The sequence below is a fragment of the Cynara cardunculus genome, unplaced genomic scaffold (assembly GCF_001531365.2).
Source record: "Cynara cardunculus var. scolymus isolate 2C unplaced genomic scaffold, CcrdV1 Un_Scaffold_2664, whole genome shotgun sequence".
NCBI lineage: Eukaryota > Viridiplantae > Streptophyta > Magnoliopsida > Asterales > Asteraceae > Cynara > Cynara cardunculus.
The window spans coordinates 53,214-72,049 of record NW_020201177.1 but is presented as its reverse complement, the minus strand read 5'-3'; the positions used below and the strand labels follow the sequence as shown (position 1 = coordinate 72,049).

The 18,836-nt window shown below is 37.3% G+C and overlaps 1 protein-coding gene across 7 annotated transcripts; it reads right to left on the bottom strand.

Annotated features, from left to right (window-relative positions):
* Positions 1–95: 95 nt before the first annotated feature.
* On the bottom strand, positions 96–15,559 carry LOC112503193 (bromodomain and WD repeat-containing protein 3). Of its 7 annotated transcripts, none has more exons than XM_025107266.1 (26): positions 15,273–15,559; positions 15,028–15,160; positions 13,421–13,782; positions 13,130–13,284; positions 12,442–12,681; positions 12,049–12,158; positions 11,878–11,955; positions 11,690–11,796; positions 11,302–11,396; positions 11,099–11,217; positions 10,761–10,864; positions 10,607–10,684; positions 10,339–10,417; positions 10,028–10,196; positions 9,797–9,867; positions 6,773–6,853; positions 6,619–6,689; positions 6,095–6,191; positions 5,904–5,963; positions 5,397–5,451; positions 4,799–5,199; positions 2,790–4,433; positions 1,959–2,088; positions 1,519–1,865; positions 980–1,038; positions 96–480 (listed from the first exon to the last, which is right to left on the bottom strand). In XM_025107266.1, the coding sequence occupies exons 3-26, from the start codon at positions 13,765–13,767 to the stop codon at positions 285–287; spliced, it is 4,893 nt and encodes a 1,630-aa protein (XP_024963034.1). In that variant the 5' UTR covers positions 13,768–13,782; positions 15,028–15,160; positions 15,273–15,559; the 3' UTR covers positions 96–284. The 7 variants fall into 7 exon arrangements, with proteins under 7 accessions (XP_024963034.1, XP_024963031.1, XP_024963032.1 ...); XM_025107263.1 differs by having other exon boundaries at positions 1,519–2,088; positions 15,273–15,332; positions 15,468–15,553; XM_025107264.1 differs by having other exon boundaries at positions 1,519–2,088; positions 13,421–13,799.
* Positions 15,560–18,836: the final 3,277 nt, after the last annotated feature.

Here is an 18,836-nt window from a genome sequence, read left to right as displayed (position 1 = left end):
GACTAAAAACAGGGACCAAATATGTAATTTACTGGAAAAAGGAAAAAGAAAAAAACAAAATGCAAGCAAATCAAGTGATTTTGATTGGTTAGATTGCTTTTAAAGATTGTCTGTCTTTTTTAATGATAACTAAGTCTATACAAGAATGAAGCAGAGTCAGAAGAACAAAACCGGTTGAGGACTTTACAAGGCCAATATCAATAATAATACTTTTCTTTCTTTCTTTCTTTCTTTTTTTTTTTTTCTTTCTTTCTTTCTTTCTTTCTACAAAAAAGAGACTTGTTCTACAAAGAGGAAAGTGTCCTCGTGAACCAGTCCGATAAACGTCTCATCTTTATGGTGTACTCCTTGTTTCTCCCATAGTAACTTTCTGCATTCTGTAGCAACACTTCCACATCATGCTTCATTGCTGCAAACCTCCTGTAGTAATTGTTCTCTAATCTACATTGGATTACTTCAAGAGTCAATGGCACCGGAAACCTGCAACAACCACCTTCTTATTCATAACATTTTACCAAACCAAGTTTTCACTATGTGAAGATAGATATAGAGAGATGACTCAAGTTTACATTATGCGAGTGAGCATGAAGAAAAACGGTGCATGCAAGTGGAACCCAAAGCTTTTTTTAGATCATTCATTGTCTTGTATGTCATTAAAACAAAAGAAATGAAGATGTCTACATGATAGATAATCAGAGAGCCACCAAGGACCAAGATTGATGGGCAATTGAATGCCTGAGATGGAATTGTGGCTGATCCCTTCTAAACAAGAAAAAAGGAAAAACATTGGTTTGAAAAGAAAATGAGCATATTATTGGGGACGAGTGATGTTGGGATTGAAGGAAAACAATAAGGTTCAACACATTCATTTAGTCTACATGGAAGGAGAAATGAAAACGCGACCCACAAAATGAAGAAAAATCATGAATCCTAAATGAGGAAGACCATGCCATCTTAAAGGGGTTAAAAAAAGTCATACCTATTGATAAATGTCGACGTTTGCGATGCTTGTTTCAATTTTCGAACACCATAGTGATCCTGTAAGTATTAAGAATAGAGTAAATAAGAAACCTAAAGATTAAAGATAATAAATGTCGCTTGGGGATATGAGATTGCTAACTAAAGGTCATTCAAGAAGGCTACCCCAACACATCAACTTTCCTCTGCTCTTGCAAGTGTTTGGGAAGGAGTTTTTAGTGTGCAACCTTTCCATCCTTATTTGCAACGAGGTTGTTTTATGTGATCCATGGGTTGGCATCCTTACCAGTTGCTTTAAGGTTTGTTCCTAGTTTTGAGTTGCAAAGAGGCTGTTTGTGTGACCTTGTTGCAAATTAACCACCACCTTTTTTTGCCAAAAAAAAGGCATCATTCTTTTTTAAAGAATGAGTGATTTTGGAAAAACCATGAAAATGTAAATGCAAAATGGCCCCTTTTTGCAAGTTTTACAACAAAGATGTGTTTGCAACGATGGTTCAAAAGGTCAGTCACTCTTAAAAAACATATCAAAAGGAAAACTACCTCAGCTTTGTTGCCTGATTGCTCAAGTTTGGCCAAAGCACGAATGAGCTTAGTTCTGATATCATCATCAATATGGGGCTCCTCCCATACCATACTAGCATCATAGAGTTCCCAAGGACTATGTTGAAGCACATTTGGATCATTTTTGTACTGAACTGAAAACCTTTCCCATGGACTATCTGGAAAGTCAACAGATTTGGGCTTCACGGCCACAATCCGGCCTTCCCACCAATTCCCGTTTTCTTCGCCTTCGTTTTTCCACCAAACTTGGCACTTATCACGATATCTCCAGTCTCTCTCCATAGCAGCATCGTACCTACTTCTCTCAACAAGAAAGTCTGGGAAGCCTGTCACTTCTGGAAGAGTCAATTTGAATGTCTTACCAACAACATTGGAGGAAAGGTCTTCAAACTGTAGGGTCATTTTGCAGCAGCCCTCACCAGAACCTGGACGCGTTGAATATTCAAGTTCTTTGACCTTACAAAACTCGACATCTCTGATGATTCCCTTCAATGACCTCCATGGACCCGTTTCTCTTGAATTGTTACCATTGATGTAATCTTGATGACCCTGAAAACAGCGAGACCATAAAGTAATGATTCATCAATCTTTGCAGAACTCCATCTTCAACTACATGTGATGTTATTTCTTCCATTTCTGATTCTATGCGTCCATAATGATTTTGGTGTTCATAGGGCCAACAATTCCTCTCGGCATATAAGACGAAAGGAAATTGTTTAGTTATTGTTCAGATCACTTGAGATATACTATTTTCATTTTGTTTATATGATGCGAGGAAAAATGAAAATGTGATCATGGGTTGCTTTTAGTTGATGAAAGGTGAATTGAGATGGGTTTCACAAAATGGAGAATGAACAATGAAGAAAAATGGGGTAAGCTAAATGACCCATAGCCTTAAGCTTTTCTAGGAAATGTATTTCCATTCTTTTTTTGAGATCGAAAAGGTTGAGCTAGAAGTACTTGAGGGTAAATGTCAACTACTCCCTCTGTCCCATAGAAACTAACGCTTGATGTTGCATATAGTTTGACGGAAGGGTTCAACTATTTAGTAAAAATGCTTGAATACCCATCAATAATGAGAAAATAGACAAAACTTGTAAACATAGGTTAATGGCATCGATTTGTTTGTAATTATGACAATGAGCAAGCATAAGTCAACTTAGTTTGAGAAGTTGCTAATAAAAAATGTTGCAATTTTCAAGGGACAGAAATATCAATGTTTACGACGTTAAATTAACAAATACACACACCTGTCTGAAGTACACGACTTCATCCCCTAGCTGTGGAATATATCGAGAGCCCTCTTCATGATTTGACAGCAGCAACCACGAACTTCTTGTTGATTGGTGTGGTTTCTTTCTTTCTGGAGACCTGTTTCTACGATTGTAATCAATGGGTCTCCTGCTTCTGGTAGATCTTAATCCGACATGAAGTCTTGAACTTAATCTACCCTCGTCTTGTGGAAGCTCATCACCTCCGTCAGTAGAAGATTTTTCTTTACTTGATGTATCTTCAGAAACATCACGGACAGCCCTCAAATTGACATTTCTCCGAGTCCCATGGACTCTGGCTTCAGTCCGTTCATCTTGATTGCTATTACCTGCATTAGAAGTGCTTGTTTCCATGCCTCCACCATTAATTCCTACATTTGTCCTGGTCCTAGTTGACTTTGACCGTTTATAAACTTCTTTAAACATCTTATCACGTGAATGTGGCTTCTGTGGTTCTTGGATATCAGAGCTGATAGTGTTATCATCCTGAGTAGTGTCTACAGATGTACCTCTGCAAATCCTATCATCTGAACTTGGCATTTTTGTGTCTGGAACGTCAGAGGTGGAGCTGTCAGACAAAGCAGTACCTTCACCACTTCTTGATTCCTGTACTGATGATCTAATCTTTACTTTTGGGTGAAATTCTTGGTCTCTTGGGACTCTAGACTTTATCCTCAATTTTGTTTGCAACGGGATAGGGGTTTCTTTATCCTGCTTATTTTCTTGGTCCTCCTCTACATGGACCATTTTCCCCTTTTGAATTTGGACATCCGAAGGACTAGATGGAACGAGAATTTGGACATCAATAGGACTAGAGGGAACTGTAAACTCCTCCTTTTCAAATGCCGGCTCTTCGTTGACAACATTCTCAATCTTGAAACTGCCATCAGGACATGATCCATTCCCAGATTTAACACCAGATGGCATTGGCTCCGTAATCCTTGAGCGTTTCGATGAGCGAGACTTTGCCCGTCCCCATCTAATGTCTCCATCTTTGTATCCCTCAAGCAGGCTCAAATGATTCATATTTTTCGTAGTTAAACCATTCTCATTCCTTTCAAGAATTTCGCCATTTCCATGAATGGAAGAGAAATTCTTAGTTGATTCATCCATGTCATGAGGGGTAGAAGATGATGGACCTACTACATCACTTGTCCTGTTCTCTAACTCCAATCGTTTTCTTGAATCACGGTTAGGAAGTTTTAACACTAACCTCCTGCTTCCACTAGGAATTTGAGATTTGGGACTGTCCCGATGGGTACCCACATCTTCGGATGCTATTTCTTTACCTTTCAAATGCCCATTTTGTTCATTTTCAAATGACACTTCAGTTTCTTCACTTCCAACATCAGTGTCTTGCTGACTGGAATAACTTTCAGATGAATCACCTTCTATAATGTCCTCTTCTCCATCTGAGGCTCTTCCACTTATCCGGGATAGAAAACTTAGAGCATTGCGTGCTGCAGCTCGCCTAGGCCTTAAAGACTTGGACTGAGACGACTTCTTTTTAGATGCCTTTTGACCAAATCTTGATTTTCTGCTACGATTGTTTCTAAGTGAACTCTCTTCACCATCCAAATTCCTCCTCTTCACACGTCTCCCAGAAGAAGTCATGAACTCAACCTGACAGAATTGTGAAAATATCAGGAAAAAAGGAAAAATATTTGCAAGGCTTTTTGTCAGCAACAGACACATAGATGAAAACCTAAAACAACTTAACACGGCATGTTAAGACCAATCAATGAAAACCTTCCCATCGATCTTCCCATCAGTGAGAAGGAATTTGCTATGTTTTAAACAAAGACACATTCACTGATCTGGTCAAAGCGACCACTTTTGAGATTCAAAATTTGGCATTAACACTTGTACAGAATTTCAAGTCAAACTTTCCATTTGTAGACCTTTTAAAACGTTCATATCAAATTTGAAGTTGAAAACCACAAAAGTCAAAATGTATCTCATTTATTTTTTTAATAAGTGATACTTACTTCTGCCTTCAACTTTTTCTTTTTAGACCTACGGATGCTGTCATCATGAGAACTTTGATCCTCGCTATCTCCTCCACTGCATTCAAGGCTAGCAGAAGCATTGGAACTCAAACTTCCTTGCTCTCCTCCGGAATGATATTCCTCTGTCACATTATACTCCGAATCATTTTCATCACTTTGTACTTCTATTTCTGGTTCCCAGTCCATGACATCTAGAAACTCTGGAAGGGGGTCCATCAATATATCCAAGTCTGCTATTGGAGGAACTTGGTATTCTTGGTCAAGACTGATGTCAGTTCCTACAGCAAACCTCACTGAAGATGGCCTCCACTCAAAGCCCAGAGCTCCTAACCGTCTTTGCTGGTACATGCTTTGGTAAGGTTCCGGGTACGGAATCATGCCTAAACAAATTACAAAATTTAAATCATGAAAAACGCAGACCTGATGCACCAAGGCTTAGGGAGGGAGGTTTCTGTAAGTAGCATTTCCATTGCAGTTTGCAGAGAGGAGTAAACTTACTGGTTGCTCCAAGGCTATACTAAAGAATATGAAAATAAAGATATATTAAAGAATGGTTTCAAATCTCTGTTTCACAAACCTGAATCACAAAGGAGATCTTGCATATTCCTTCGGTAGGGAGCAAGTTGTGTTTCCTGGGTCAGTTAAAACTCCCAAAAAATTAGGATCAAATAGCCTAAAAGATTTGTAAAAACAGTAGCCAAGTACAGCACTACAATTAAGGTTTTTGTTCTTCTCTTCCAAATTCTCTCTTCCAGCCTGTAAAGTTTTTTATCAGTAAATTTTACTAATTAAAACAAGTGGTCTTTCTAAATGTAGAAAGTCAAATACTGTCCTTCGGTTAGTCATTTATTATCCTAAATCATTTTATATACTTTCTAAAACTCAACTGCAGATGTAACCATTTTAATGTTTGAAGTCAAAATACGTGTAGTTACCAGCAAATAACTAGTAATTAAATTAATTGTCATCGACTATAAGTTCTAATATTTTCCATAGCATAAGATTATGGTTTATGAAGAAGTACGTATGTCTAAAGTAGAAGACTAACAGAACAGAGCACCAAAAAGAGAGACAGTCTACTAACCTGATCGAGAACATTTCCATGGGCATCTTGGACAAGTGGCCTGTAATCTCCAAGAAAAAACTGTTGACAGACTTGTATAACGTCAGTAACAGATGTTGCTAGTTTTTCTAGGCATGCCTAAACATTTTCGGGGGACTTATGAAGTTTTATACCAGTCAATAGAAAATACTTTTTTTATTTTTATTTTATACCTGATCATACTTTGCATCATTTTGCGCCTCTCCTTGGCCTGTGCTCAATATGTATAGTTGACCAACCTCATCGGAAAGAATAATGGATGTCCCATCCCTGGTAACATAGGAGATTTGGGATAGAAGAATAGGTAAGTGGTTCGTATAACCTATTTTATGTACCAAATTATTTCAACTGAAGCAAAATAACATACTATGGCCATCCCATGTAGCTACAACAATATCTATTCTGGCATGTTTTCAGGCTAAAATGACTTAGTTGCCCACTGTTGGTCCTATGAAATGTTAAAGTTATTCATCTCACACATTTGACTAATAGTCAAAACTCTGGAGCAACGAGTTGCAGTTTTAAAAGGAGACCGAGTAGCAAAGTCATTATGCCATCCTAATACTACATTTAACTTTACCATGCCACTCCTATATTAAGCATAACCCAAAAGGATAACACTAAAAATAGTTCATAAAAGGAACAAGCAAATGATGATGTATAAAAGGACATGAAACAAGATATGCGATCAACTTACGGAGAAAATTTTCCATCAACTAGCTTGAAGCGTCCGATTTCAAATATACGAATAGGTATTCCTTCCCATATCTATATATGATTGAAGCAAAATAAAATCATTTAATAAAAATGTAAATAGGCAACCAGGATAGGATGACAAAACAAATACTCACATCCCACACTATTGTTTTTCCATCATATCCAGCACTCATAGCTATTCGTGGATTGAAAGGATGAACATCCAAAACGTAAGTCTACAGACAAAAAGCACAATCATTAGAAAACAGATGCATGTGCCATGACAATTTTACAATCAGAATAGCAAAGTAGTTTCATAACCTAATAAACTAAATTACATAAACCTAATGCGGGTCTATGTCCAAAAACTCCTCTCAAGTTTGAGAATAGACATCATCCATTCCTATCTTGACAAGCAGAAGAAAGATATTAAAACCAGAATTGATTGAAACAGACAAAAGAAAAGAGAATAGAATTAGCACTAGCTCGCCATAATGGATTGTGGATAGGATTGCTCCAGCATCAGAATAGGACAGTTGCAGCGATGGGGATTAGAACAGGAACATTCGAACAAGCTGTCCAAGCTTCTGGAGGCAGCAACAGAGGAGAGACATTTGACAGGCAGTGAGATGAACAAATCCAGATGGCAGCAGCAAAGCAAAACAGATGGAAAAATAGAATAACAGAGAGATTTAATCTAAGGTCCTGTATGTCTGTATTTTCGTTAAGCCATGTATAGATCAAGTTGTCTGTATGGATTTAAATAAATTCTTTTTTTTTTTGTGCTGAAAAAGCTGTCTGAATGAGAGAAATGACCATTTTACCCCTCATCCAGGTACATACACCAAACCACCATAGCCCCAACAAGCTTGAAGTACAGCCTACCATATCTGGAAAACCTCTTGGTATTTTCTTCAAAGACTTGTACAACTGTGTCAAAGATGGTGAAATTGGCCCATAGAACAAGTTGCAACTCAAATCAGGAATGGATCCAAAAAGTTGTTCCCAGCGAAAGACAGATTCTTTAACCTCTCAACCTTACCAATATCCAGCGGTAGAGAAGAATTGAGCAGATTATCCAAAATATCAAGATATTCAAACATTTTCCCTGTTTTTGTTGGAAATTTCCCAGTAATAGAATTGTTGGATATAGGGAGTATTACTAGTTTTGTGACGTTTGCAAAGACATCCAAATCAACATCAGCTGACAATGACTTATGCTTCCCCAAATGGGTTTGAAGGTTGATTTCACTAACTTCAAATATATATATATAGAGAGAGAGAGAGAACGAGAGAGGACGTTTCAAATGCAACCCATCACATTTGTACAACCAATGCAACCCAATCACTTGAGATATTTATGGAAATGATGAGAGTTCATTTATTATGATTTGGATATTTATGGAAGATGACTAGGGTTCATTAATAATGATCAATACTTTATATTAGGAAACAATCTAAACTTTTATGAAATCACATATTCATCAAATTAAATGGACGGTTGAGATTGAGTTGTATTGGTTGTACAAATGTAACGGGTTGCATAATAACTCACCTCTCTCTCTCTCTCTCTCTCTATATATATATATATATAATATATATTTATATCTAAAATCAAAGAAACCTCAAAAGGGTTCATACAAAACAAAACGACAGAATCCATCAAGATCCATAAAACAACATGAAAAGTAAAATGCTTGAAGAAAATTAGTTTTCAACTACAAATGGATTTTCGCTTCTGTAAGATTCAGCACAGGGGAAGGAACGAGGTTGAGCAGAAAGGGATGGGGCAAGGTTGAGCAGCAGGGGGGCCAATGTCGACCAGAAGGGAGAGGAGCGAGGTCGAGAGGATTTCAAGAGAAAAACACAGTGATCGGAAGGAAGCAGCAGCTTCAAGGTGGTGAAAGCAGCAGCGAGGTGGAACAGCTGAATCCAAAAAGGTAATATAGCTGAGTGAAGGGTAAGGATGGAAAAAAGGAGTAACCTCACTGAGCAAACGGCTGAATCTATAAAGCTAGTAGACTGGGCTGAACCCATAAAGCCAAAATTGCTGATAGGTTAATCATTAAGGTGCAAACAAACACTTCGATATCGCTCAGCAAATAAACCCCCCATACCATTAAGCCCTTTAAGCCTCAAACAAACAGCTCCTAAGGCTATGATGACAACAAAAGGCAGCAGTGGCTCTCCTAGTTTGTAACCTAAGCTCTGATACTATGTGACAATCAGGACCCAATAGCTTTATTCTAGTCAACAGTGAATCAGAGACTTCCAAAGCGAAAGCAAACAAATCATAATCACCATAAAAAAGTAATTACAAGCCTAATAAACTTAATATCAAGGGTTTCTCCTAACAAGACAGTCAAAAAGACGCTATTCAGTATAGAAAACACAACAATACAACTAAAGTGCATCAAAAAAAAAAACTGAAGCCATTAACTTGAATATGATTGAACAAGAGGCATCAATTTTAGAACTAGGAAAATCATATGAAAGTGTTTCCTTTTTTGATATAGATATCGGAAGTTTTCCTGAAAACCTCCTAGCAGGTATGCCCATGAACAGTTAACTGAGCTATCAGTTACCATTTTCCCACTTTTTGTCCTCTCAAAACCTTCTATACAGGATATGCTTAGTAGAAGTTGAAGCAGTAATGATTATATGACGCTTTGAATGATAGGTACAATCTATTTTCATTTTGTCTGTTGAAGAGAGGTCCATTCCGATTGTCTTGCTGGCATCTTCAGATGATTGGCCTTCCGTGGTGAAAACTGATGCATTTTGTGGTTCTTGTTAAGTCATAAATTTCAAATCTTACATTTCACTTCAGCACAAAAACCTAACAGCAAATACAAACACAAGAAAAGCATTTTAAGGCTCCAGGGATCAGCATCCCCCTCTAGACATTCAATATAAACTCCTAAGTGTACATCTCTTAAATAACACTGTCATCAGTGACAAAAAAAACAACCCTTTTTCCTACAATATCACATGAAACTGAGGGAGTATACATGCACTTCTGCTTAATTTGATCTCTTTTAGCCAATATTATCTACAATCATATAGTCAATTCTTTTTCCCCTTCTGTATTCAATATAAGGTTGACAATGTGCTGTCACTGAGTCAAGAACCTTCAAAAGAACATGAAACATTGTAAACAGCAAAATATAAGCACTTACAGATTCACTGTGACCTGTTAAAGAATGGACTAAGCTACCATCAACAGCATTCCAGACACATATTCTGCAATCTGCATCCGATACAAATGAACAACTCATTTGGGAGTTCTTTATTCCATAAATTTAAACATCAGCAAGGACATATGCATACAAAGAAATGGATATTAGACAGACCTTAAAACAGAAAAAGATCATCTAAAACTGGAAAAGTTTAAGACATATTCAACCTACCCATGATGGCAGCAAGCACGAAACGGTTGTCAAGGCTCCACACAATCATGTTAACACCTCGTGGAGTAGGAAGAATCCTTTGACGTGGACCTCCTCGTGGTGGTTGAGGAGGCATTGGAGGAGGAGGAACTTTCAAGTGATATGCTCGTGTCCAGCGTCCAACCCTTCCCTGTAAATCCAAGAATCTACTAATTTAATTGGCCCAAGAGAAAGAAAAAGAAAAGGCTAACTTCGGAGAACTCGCTAAGATCAAACAAGTTGTAAAATTTTCACAAAACAAGAATTGAGAATAGTATAATGGAATAGCTCACATGAGATCTACGTGATTTTGGAACCCAAATAATTGCACTGCCATCACGGGAACAAGTTACAATGTTGTCATGGGTAAACCTAGAAATTTAAACATGTGAGTGTGTTATAAATGAATGTTTTAAAAAATTGGATCGAAATTTACACCATCTTGTCATGGGTAAAACCATGAAAGCTCCACAAAAATATTTCAAATCGAAATGGGATTAAGACTGATTGTTGAAGTAAACAAAAATACATAATAGCAATTTAAAGAAAATAAATAAGCACCATGTGTTTTTGAATTTCGGAAGGTTCTCTTCTTTCGAGGCATCAGAGAGAGAAAATCTAGAAGCGACGGCACAGCCACTGCATGAATAAGGTAGAAATTTTTTAGCATCCAAGGTAAAAATGAAAAATATTGAAGAAAACACAGAAATTGTACCTAAACTGTACATAGTTAACATCATTTTCGTGACCAGCTAATATATCCATCTCATGATTGGGTTGCTCCGGATCATCATTGCTAGGTTTACAAGCATTCCAAACCTGCATGTAATTAATACTAGCAGACTAAGGTCCAATTCGTATTGGTCCTTTAACATTTTCATCTTGTGCATCCTATTTATACACTGAACATGGACGCATGATATGTAGCGAAGGAAAATGATCTAAATGAATGGGATAAACTTTTTTGAGATCAACTTGAGACCAATACAAGCGAGACAAAAGAAGTTGAAAATTCTGATTAATGCAATTCAAATGTCATTATTCACAGTATACCCTGGCAAGAGTGTCTGAGCTTCCGGTGACAAATACAGTTCCACTAGCATTGAATGCACAGCAAAATATCTGATGACTTTGCGGAACAAAACTTGATGATGATGGGCCATTGCTTTTCCCTACCATTACAAATGTACTCCTAAATAAGTCATTATTATAAAACAACAGAGTTCTAACGGGCCCACGTAACAGCCATGACTAACCAGCTTGAGGTTCAGGAGGCTTAGGGATGTATATCCGTGGACTGAACTGAGAGTGTCTAGCATCCCAAATCCTACACGACCCATCATCAGAAGACCTACAGGAAAAAAATAAAGAAAGCAAAAAGTTCAAAATTCTCTGCATAAAGAATAAGGTCATAAAAGCAAAACTTAGTATCCAAAAATATTAGATATGTGACATGATTTAATCTGTAGAATGAGGAACACATGTACCACTGTGGATCATAGGAATTAGACATCAGCTAAACTCCTTGAACCACAAGCTTTTTAAAATAGAATTCAAAGTATACGTCAAAGGCAGATGAGTCAGAATCAATCGGTGTATGTCAAAGCCATAGGTATAGTAATCACTGTTAAAAAACAAACTTACGAGAGTAGCTGATAAACAGAGCCCAGCCTGGGACTAAAGGCGATGGCTGTAACTGCCCCCGTATGACCACGTAAAACTGAAATAGGAAGTCCATCTGCTAGTCGCCACTGTCAGAAAAACAATGTCAGTTGACCAGATGAAATTTCTAGCAAATTTGAAAGCGTGATTTACAATAAATGAGATCTTACAACTCGGATTATGCAGTCATTTGAAGCAGAAGCAACCAGTGCGTTGTTGAAGCTCACGGCAAGGTCTGTAATGTCACCCTATTGAAACATATGACGTGATAGATAATAATTGCATCGAGTGAGAAACCTGATTAAGGATGGAAGATGTAATTGTACTACAGTTGAACTCACTTCGTGTCCACGGCAGCTGGCCAAGCAATATGCAGTTTCCATTGACCAAATCTTTACAAGTCGATCATCTGAACCAGTGATAACATATCTCCCTAATCGGTCAAATATTGCTGGAATAAAGCACATTGTTAAATTTAATGCATATAAAAGTCAAATGACTTTACAAAATAGCCCGCCACATACAAACTTTAGCAGACGATAATAAATTGCTTCCATGAAAAAAAGATGTAAAATGCCCAAAACAGCTAAAGCACAAACATCGGAAATAATTTGGTTAAAAGAAACACAACTTTTGCCAAGAAAAAGAAAAAAATACATCAACACAAAGAGCAAATAGATTCTTTTGCTCCCTTATATTATCCCTAGTAGATTGGAAGAAAAGGGGTGGCTTACCACAATACACAGCATTCCGATGCCCTCTAAGCTTCTTAAGATTTTCCATCTTTTGTACCATGGTAGATGGTTTCACAATGGCATAAGAAGCTGCCCGAATAGATGGTGCACGATGATGCCTTGAAAACCCTCCACCAATTTCCCTTAGGCCAAGTCCACGCACCTGATCAGCTTGCATATGAGGCCAACGCATGAACCCCGGTGGGCGTCGGACTTGATTGTCTTCCTTCTTTACATCATCTGCAAGGAGGCACACGGGCACCTTACTGGCAGATAGTGTAGATAAGAAAATAAAGACAACCCGAGAAACGGTAAACCGGAAGAGCAGTATCCACATCGTAAATTTGAGAAATTAGAAGTGTGCCCTATGTTTCCAATTATTTCTTTTTAGCCTCTGAAGTAACAGTTGATGATTTAACCTTAAACAAAATAAATGCAACCTCTAACAGCACATAGTTTAATGTGAGTGTTTGACTATTAACTGAATATCTAAATACACATCAAGAATGACAAATAGGAGAATCATGTGGATCAAAATGCCATCAATGTTCGCAATGACTAGCAATGGGAATTGGGAAGTGGTAATTTTGGGTTGAAACTTCCACAAAAGGGAAATGTTTCATTTATTTTGGGACAGTGGGAATGTAGCCAAAAGGTAAACACTGATAATGTAATTGTGATCAAATACCACTCAAAAGTGAAAAGGAGCCAGTTCCCAATAGAGTAGGAACAGCAGCAGCATTCAGTGGAGTCTGGCCAATGAGACCCTGTGATGAAGAGGCTGCACCACTTAACAGTTGTTTCAACAGCTTCACCAAGTGATCCTTCTCTATGTGAGGATACCTAAGCAAACACAAGTTGGGGAAGATTCAAATCACTCACAAGATAATGTTTAAAAAGCAATCCTGTTTGCAGTTATACATAACAACCAATTAAATTTTACAAATTGAAAAATTTCAAGACCAGTAAATATCGATACCTCTCCACCAACTTATTGTAGCTCAACGGGAAAGATGTGCCATCATCATTTTCATCCCCACTCGTAGCACCACTTCTTGAATACCAAGCATGATATCTTCTAGGCAAGAGTTGATGCTCCAGAAGTTCATTCCAAAACTGACCATAGGTCCGGTGACATGGGCCAGCTGATAGGAAATGCATAATCAAAAAGTAGACCTCCCTGAGGTCAATATCCGCTTCAGCTTCATTGCTGCGTCTATTTGCATCAACAAGTTGGGCTCTTTCCTTCACCTTACTGGAAAAACTTAATGATTTCAAGCTCCCAGTAGGCGGTTCGTTGGGAGGAAGATTTTTGTGAAGGGCCATATCCTCTTTCAAATCCTGGAAATTATGCAAAACTGCTATTTATTACAGCATATTTTCCAACATGCTAAATGCAAATCAATGTGAACACTAACCGATACTGATTCAGACTTTTGGAGAGAATTTAAATTCTGTTTTCTTTCTTTATACTCATGGTCATAGTTCTTTTCAAATCAACATACTCTAAAGCAACCATTGCATATGTGGTTTACACACGTTTTAAACTCCGTTTTTCTTAGATTATTTCGGCCATATAAGAATTAGTCATCCTCGTCCAGTCTCTACAACATCCTTTTTCTGAAGTGGTTCTACAGGAAGAAATATAAATTGCATACTGAACCAACACCAAGTTCTAGTGTCAATACTCCCCAGCCCTTTCCTCATTTATCATTTATCTGATCAAGCACACCAGCGAGCTTCATCCATCAAGCAAGTGTACTAACAACTAGAGGTGGCAAACGATCAGGATGGGTAGTGCGTTAAGACAAGTTGGTTCTGACCAAATCCTTTACAGAATAAACCAGCTACCAAACGTTTCAAATAGCTTAGAAGTACACTTCAACACAAGTCACTATATATGGTAGCGTAGTATCAAAGTTAGCCCCACCATATACGTTCATAAATAGACAGTGAAAATGTGAAACATAAATGTGTACAGACTTTGACTCATTTCAATTCCATTACTAAGCCACTTGGCCTTGGTTATGTTTAGAAATCCATCGAATATAACCAAGTCTATTTGTGTTCCAATGAATCATCACTGTTGGTGGAATAGGCAGCATGACGAGTTTCTCATATAGATAATCTGAATTTACAAGTCTACAACTTGATTCGAATCCCATCAATCAACATTCTGATGACATGTCCAACTTAGCATTCAAATTTCGGCCAAATGGTTCTTAGTACTATGATATGGTTCGTTGAAGGGTCAATATAACCGTTGGACCCATTACCATCCTTCACAAACACCCCTCAATATGCATGTATATACAGTCACGACCTAAGTTTCTTCTTTACCCTGTAGCCTATAACAGTGTTGCTCTTACCAGATTACCTGATATCAATATTGAAAATCCTTTTCATGCATCTCAATGCCATACACAAAATTAGTTAACATGAAAACCCTACACATGTAACTGATATTTAAATTAAGGGGCCCACTTCAGGGAACAAAATACACCGTCAATTAAACGATTCAGCCCTAAAAATCATCACATAAATGAAACACTATGCAAAGAAACAATACAGAAGGTAAGAACTCACAATTTCAACAGATTAACCAGATGGGTAATCACAAGAAACCCAAAATAGGTTGCAAAACCCTGACAATCCACCATACCCTAGCATTTCGCTCGAGATTAATACACCGCCCGCAACTTCAAATTACTGAATTTTCCTGCGGACAATACAACAAAACGCACAAACAAAACCAAATTGAGATCTAATCAAACATGCAAGAACCCTTGTTACGCTGATAAACTGAAAAAGGTTTTAATGATAGGAATTACCTTGTTTTTGGCTATGAAGGTTGGGATTTTTGCGGGTTGAGTGAAAGTGGCGCAAGATATCTTAAATGTGGATCCGGAAGACGAAGAATTAAGATAATATATTGGCAGAACAAAAATTGGAGTTCAAATATTATGAAAAAGAAAATCAAAACCAGAAAGATAAGATAGAGAATCAAATTAGAGTGATGAAGGGACCTCTGCTGCTTCTTCTACTGTAAAGAGATGTTTTTTTGGAAGAAGAGAAAGAGAACGCATAGGCAGAGGACGGAGGAGAGAGAAACAAAGACGAAGCCTTCAGAGAGAGAAAGTGAGAGGAGAGAGAGAGAAAGAGATGAAGGAAGCGTTTTAAACAAATCTTGAGACCCATATGGAAAGAAGATCGACCTTGAGGGGCGAAATTGGAAATATATTAAAATTATGGACTTATGGTAAATATTTAAATATGGGAAAGAGTGATGTACAAATTTAGTCCCTGAAGAATTCAGTACTATGCATCTTCATCCAAAAAATACATTTTTTTCTGCTTTTAGTTAGAATTGATGTATTTTGTTTACAGAGTACCATCAAATGAGTGATATTTTAGTCCATCCACCATCTTTAACCTTGTTCATATAAACTCATCTTCAAACAGTGGATCAGGTGTGAACATTCAACCAAAGGCGTCTTGGGGATCGGCTTTGAGCTACAAGCCCACTCATAGACGGACCTAGAGGGGTGGTTAGGTGGCACGTGCCACCGTATTGTTCTTCCCTGGTAAGGTAAAAAAAATTAGGTTCGTGAATGATGCAACCGTTTTATCCTAGAAGGTAAAACCGTTTTATATGGTGTCATCGTATCCAAAAAAATTTGGGTCCGTTCCAGGGCCCACTCCGTCTCCACTGGATCTGTTCCCGAGAATACCCTCACGAAATCAGTTAACAGCTTCTAAAGAAAAGAGGACAACTTTTTATTTTAAATAACCAAATAAAAAAGAAAAAAACAACGTAATAAATCAAGAATATGAATGTCTGATCTAAATGTATGTCATTTCTCATATGATAACCCATCCATTTGTCCAAGCATCAAACCCATCAATACCATCATCCTTTTTTCAAATATTGTTGAGCATCATCTAAATCGAGATCTGATGATGATTAAGTATTAGTAAAATACTTGGTTAAATATGGATTTATAATTTGTGCCACTAATGGGTTGATGATGGATTAGCATGTGACATTTAAGTCTTGTACCTAATGGATCAGACATCGGCGATGAAGTCCTAACCATTGATGGGATTTAAGCTACAAAGTAAAACCATCTAAATCAAGGAAATAACACAAAGGGTCACCATTGGATAAGGACCAGAAAACGTTCATTAATGAGGTGTGATCAGTACCTGAACATTGAGTACCTGGTGTGGATCTTAGTGGAAAGCCTCAACATACGATCAACTTACACCAACCAATTCATAGTAGGAGGGGTGCTCAAAAAACCGACCAACCTGGCTAACTCAACCCGAGGTAACCCGACACATAGCTAATACAAAAATTTGGTCAAATCGCATCTATTGGGTTAGAATTGGGTTTGGGTAATTTGAACTTAACCCAACTGATGAACCCGATGCCTTTCTATACTATGGATTTAATATGATTGTTATGTTCTTGATTATGTACATTATACATAGACCAACCCATAATTTGCTATATTCAAAATTATATTACAATTTCACCCGGAATTTTACTTTCTTAGTTGCATGAACCTTCAACTTATTTTTGAGTTCGCTAGCTTTTTATATGTTCTCATTTTGATTTTAATTCTTTTGTACACAAACGCTTAGCTAGATTGTAAAAAGACAACAATACAATGTCGGTGCACATTGAACACATGAAGTTGCAGATAAGTGTAGAAAGTCAACCTGAGAATTAAGTACAACAAAGCATACTTACTTCTAATGGAGAATATATTGGCTTACAACTAATATTGAAGCTAAATGTTGATACTAGCTAGCGAGTTGAGACTACAATTACTGAAATTGTTGCTTTTTAGGCTATCTTAGATGACCTTGAGGCAGTAGTTTGACAAAGTACTTGGAGTAATTGCGGATGAAACTACCACTCGAGAGGAGTTGAGCAGGCAATCACCATTAGTGACTCTAATAATGACTATGAGAATGACCAACCCATTACCATCATCAACAAACGCAAGACAAAAACAAGATCAAAAGTCCTTTCATCCTCCAGCTCAGCCAATTTGGCATTGTCCCCCGAAACTAGTCACCTACTTGACGATATGGTGATCAGGGACAATGCCCTATCTATCACAATAGTCGAATAGAGGACACTAGATCCACTGTCATTCATCTACTAGCCATCATGGTCTATGTACCACCGCAAGAGTCAAGTCAATAACATAATCCACTTGATTGGTCAGAATGAAGAAGTTGTGCAGTCGTGAGTGGATGATGGCCATTATTTGACTCCCACTGGAGGTTTGATAGAAGGCATCACAAATTTTATGTTAATACGGTACAATACTCCATAATATTGATAACCAACAAAGACTTTGTCGGTTTATTAAAACTACACAAATCCAGAGAATAAAATCGAGAAAGATGAAAAAGTTGTATTATGATGCATTGCGCATGTATACTTCTAGTTATAACTAATATATACTTTAACAACATAAATGATTTTACTTTTTGAATTCTGATAATAGCAAATGCCTATTATATTGCAATTATTGACTTTTTATTATTTAATTGTTTTGTGTTAGGTTTTATATTTTGTTTGTAATAGAGTAGAAGGGCCAAAAATATAAATACTGTCAAGGTATATATAGTTACCTTATTCTCTAGAGTAGGTCAATTCTTCATTGTAGTTATCAGGTTATAATTGAAAGCGTCGCCCAAGGCAAAACAATATTTTTGTATTCCACATTTTGAATCAATAGAAGTCGACTGGTTTGTTCATTGCATTGTGTTATTGTTATTTCATTGTTTCTTGTAATCATCTGGGTAATCAACAATTTGTATCAAAGCAGAGGATTGACATTGGAAGAAGACTCAGCCTCATTTCTTGGAAAACCAATTGGCTTTTATTCAGTTCTGGTTTGTATCTCGAGAATTAAAATTGTAAGTTTTTGATTTTCGAGCCTATATATCCTTAATTGAAAGGTTCTGGACTGTATTTGTGAAAAAACTCAAAATCTGCCAAATAAGAACTGCCAAGTTATCGCATCCTTATTATTCATAGTCATCGCATAGTTCTGTGCGATAACAAGCTTTTATCGCATCACTTTGATTCAACAACTTCTAGTTATCACATCTACTTGACCCAATAACTTTTGGTTATCGCATCCTTTTGACCCAATAAAGTCAAGTCATCGCATCCATGTGTCCCGATAAAATCAAGTCATCGCATCTGTATAAAGCGATAAACACACTTTATCGCATCCTTTATATGCGATAAAAATTATTGTTCATACCCTGTTTCATCCGACAAGTTTGGATCCGAAAAGTTTGGGTGCGACAAGGTGGGTGCAACAAGTTTAAGATGCGACAAGTTTTTGGGGTGCGATAAGTTTCAC

Excerpts from the sequence above, each read along its gene's own strand:
- LOC112503193 (XM_025107264.1), bottom strand. The coding sequence starts at position 13,767 with ATGGCCCTTCACAAAAATCTTCCTCCCAACGAACCGCCTACTGGGAGC. Across the intron at positions 13,285-13,420 it reads TACAATAAGTTGGTGGAGAG|GTATCCTCACATAGAGAAGG; the intron begins GTATCGATATTT and ends GTGTTTGCTTAG. Across the intron at positions 10,865-11,098 it reads GCTCAGACACTCTTGCCAGG|GTTTGGAATGCTTGTAAACC; the intron begins GTATACTGTGAA and ends AATTACATGCAG.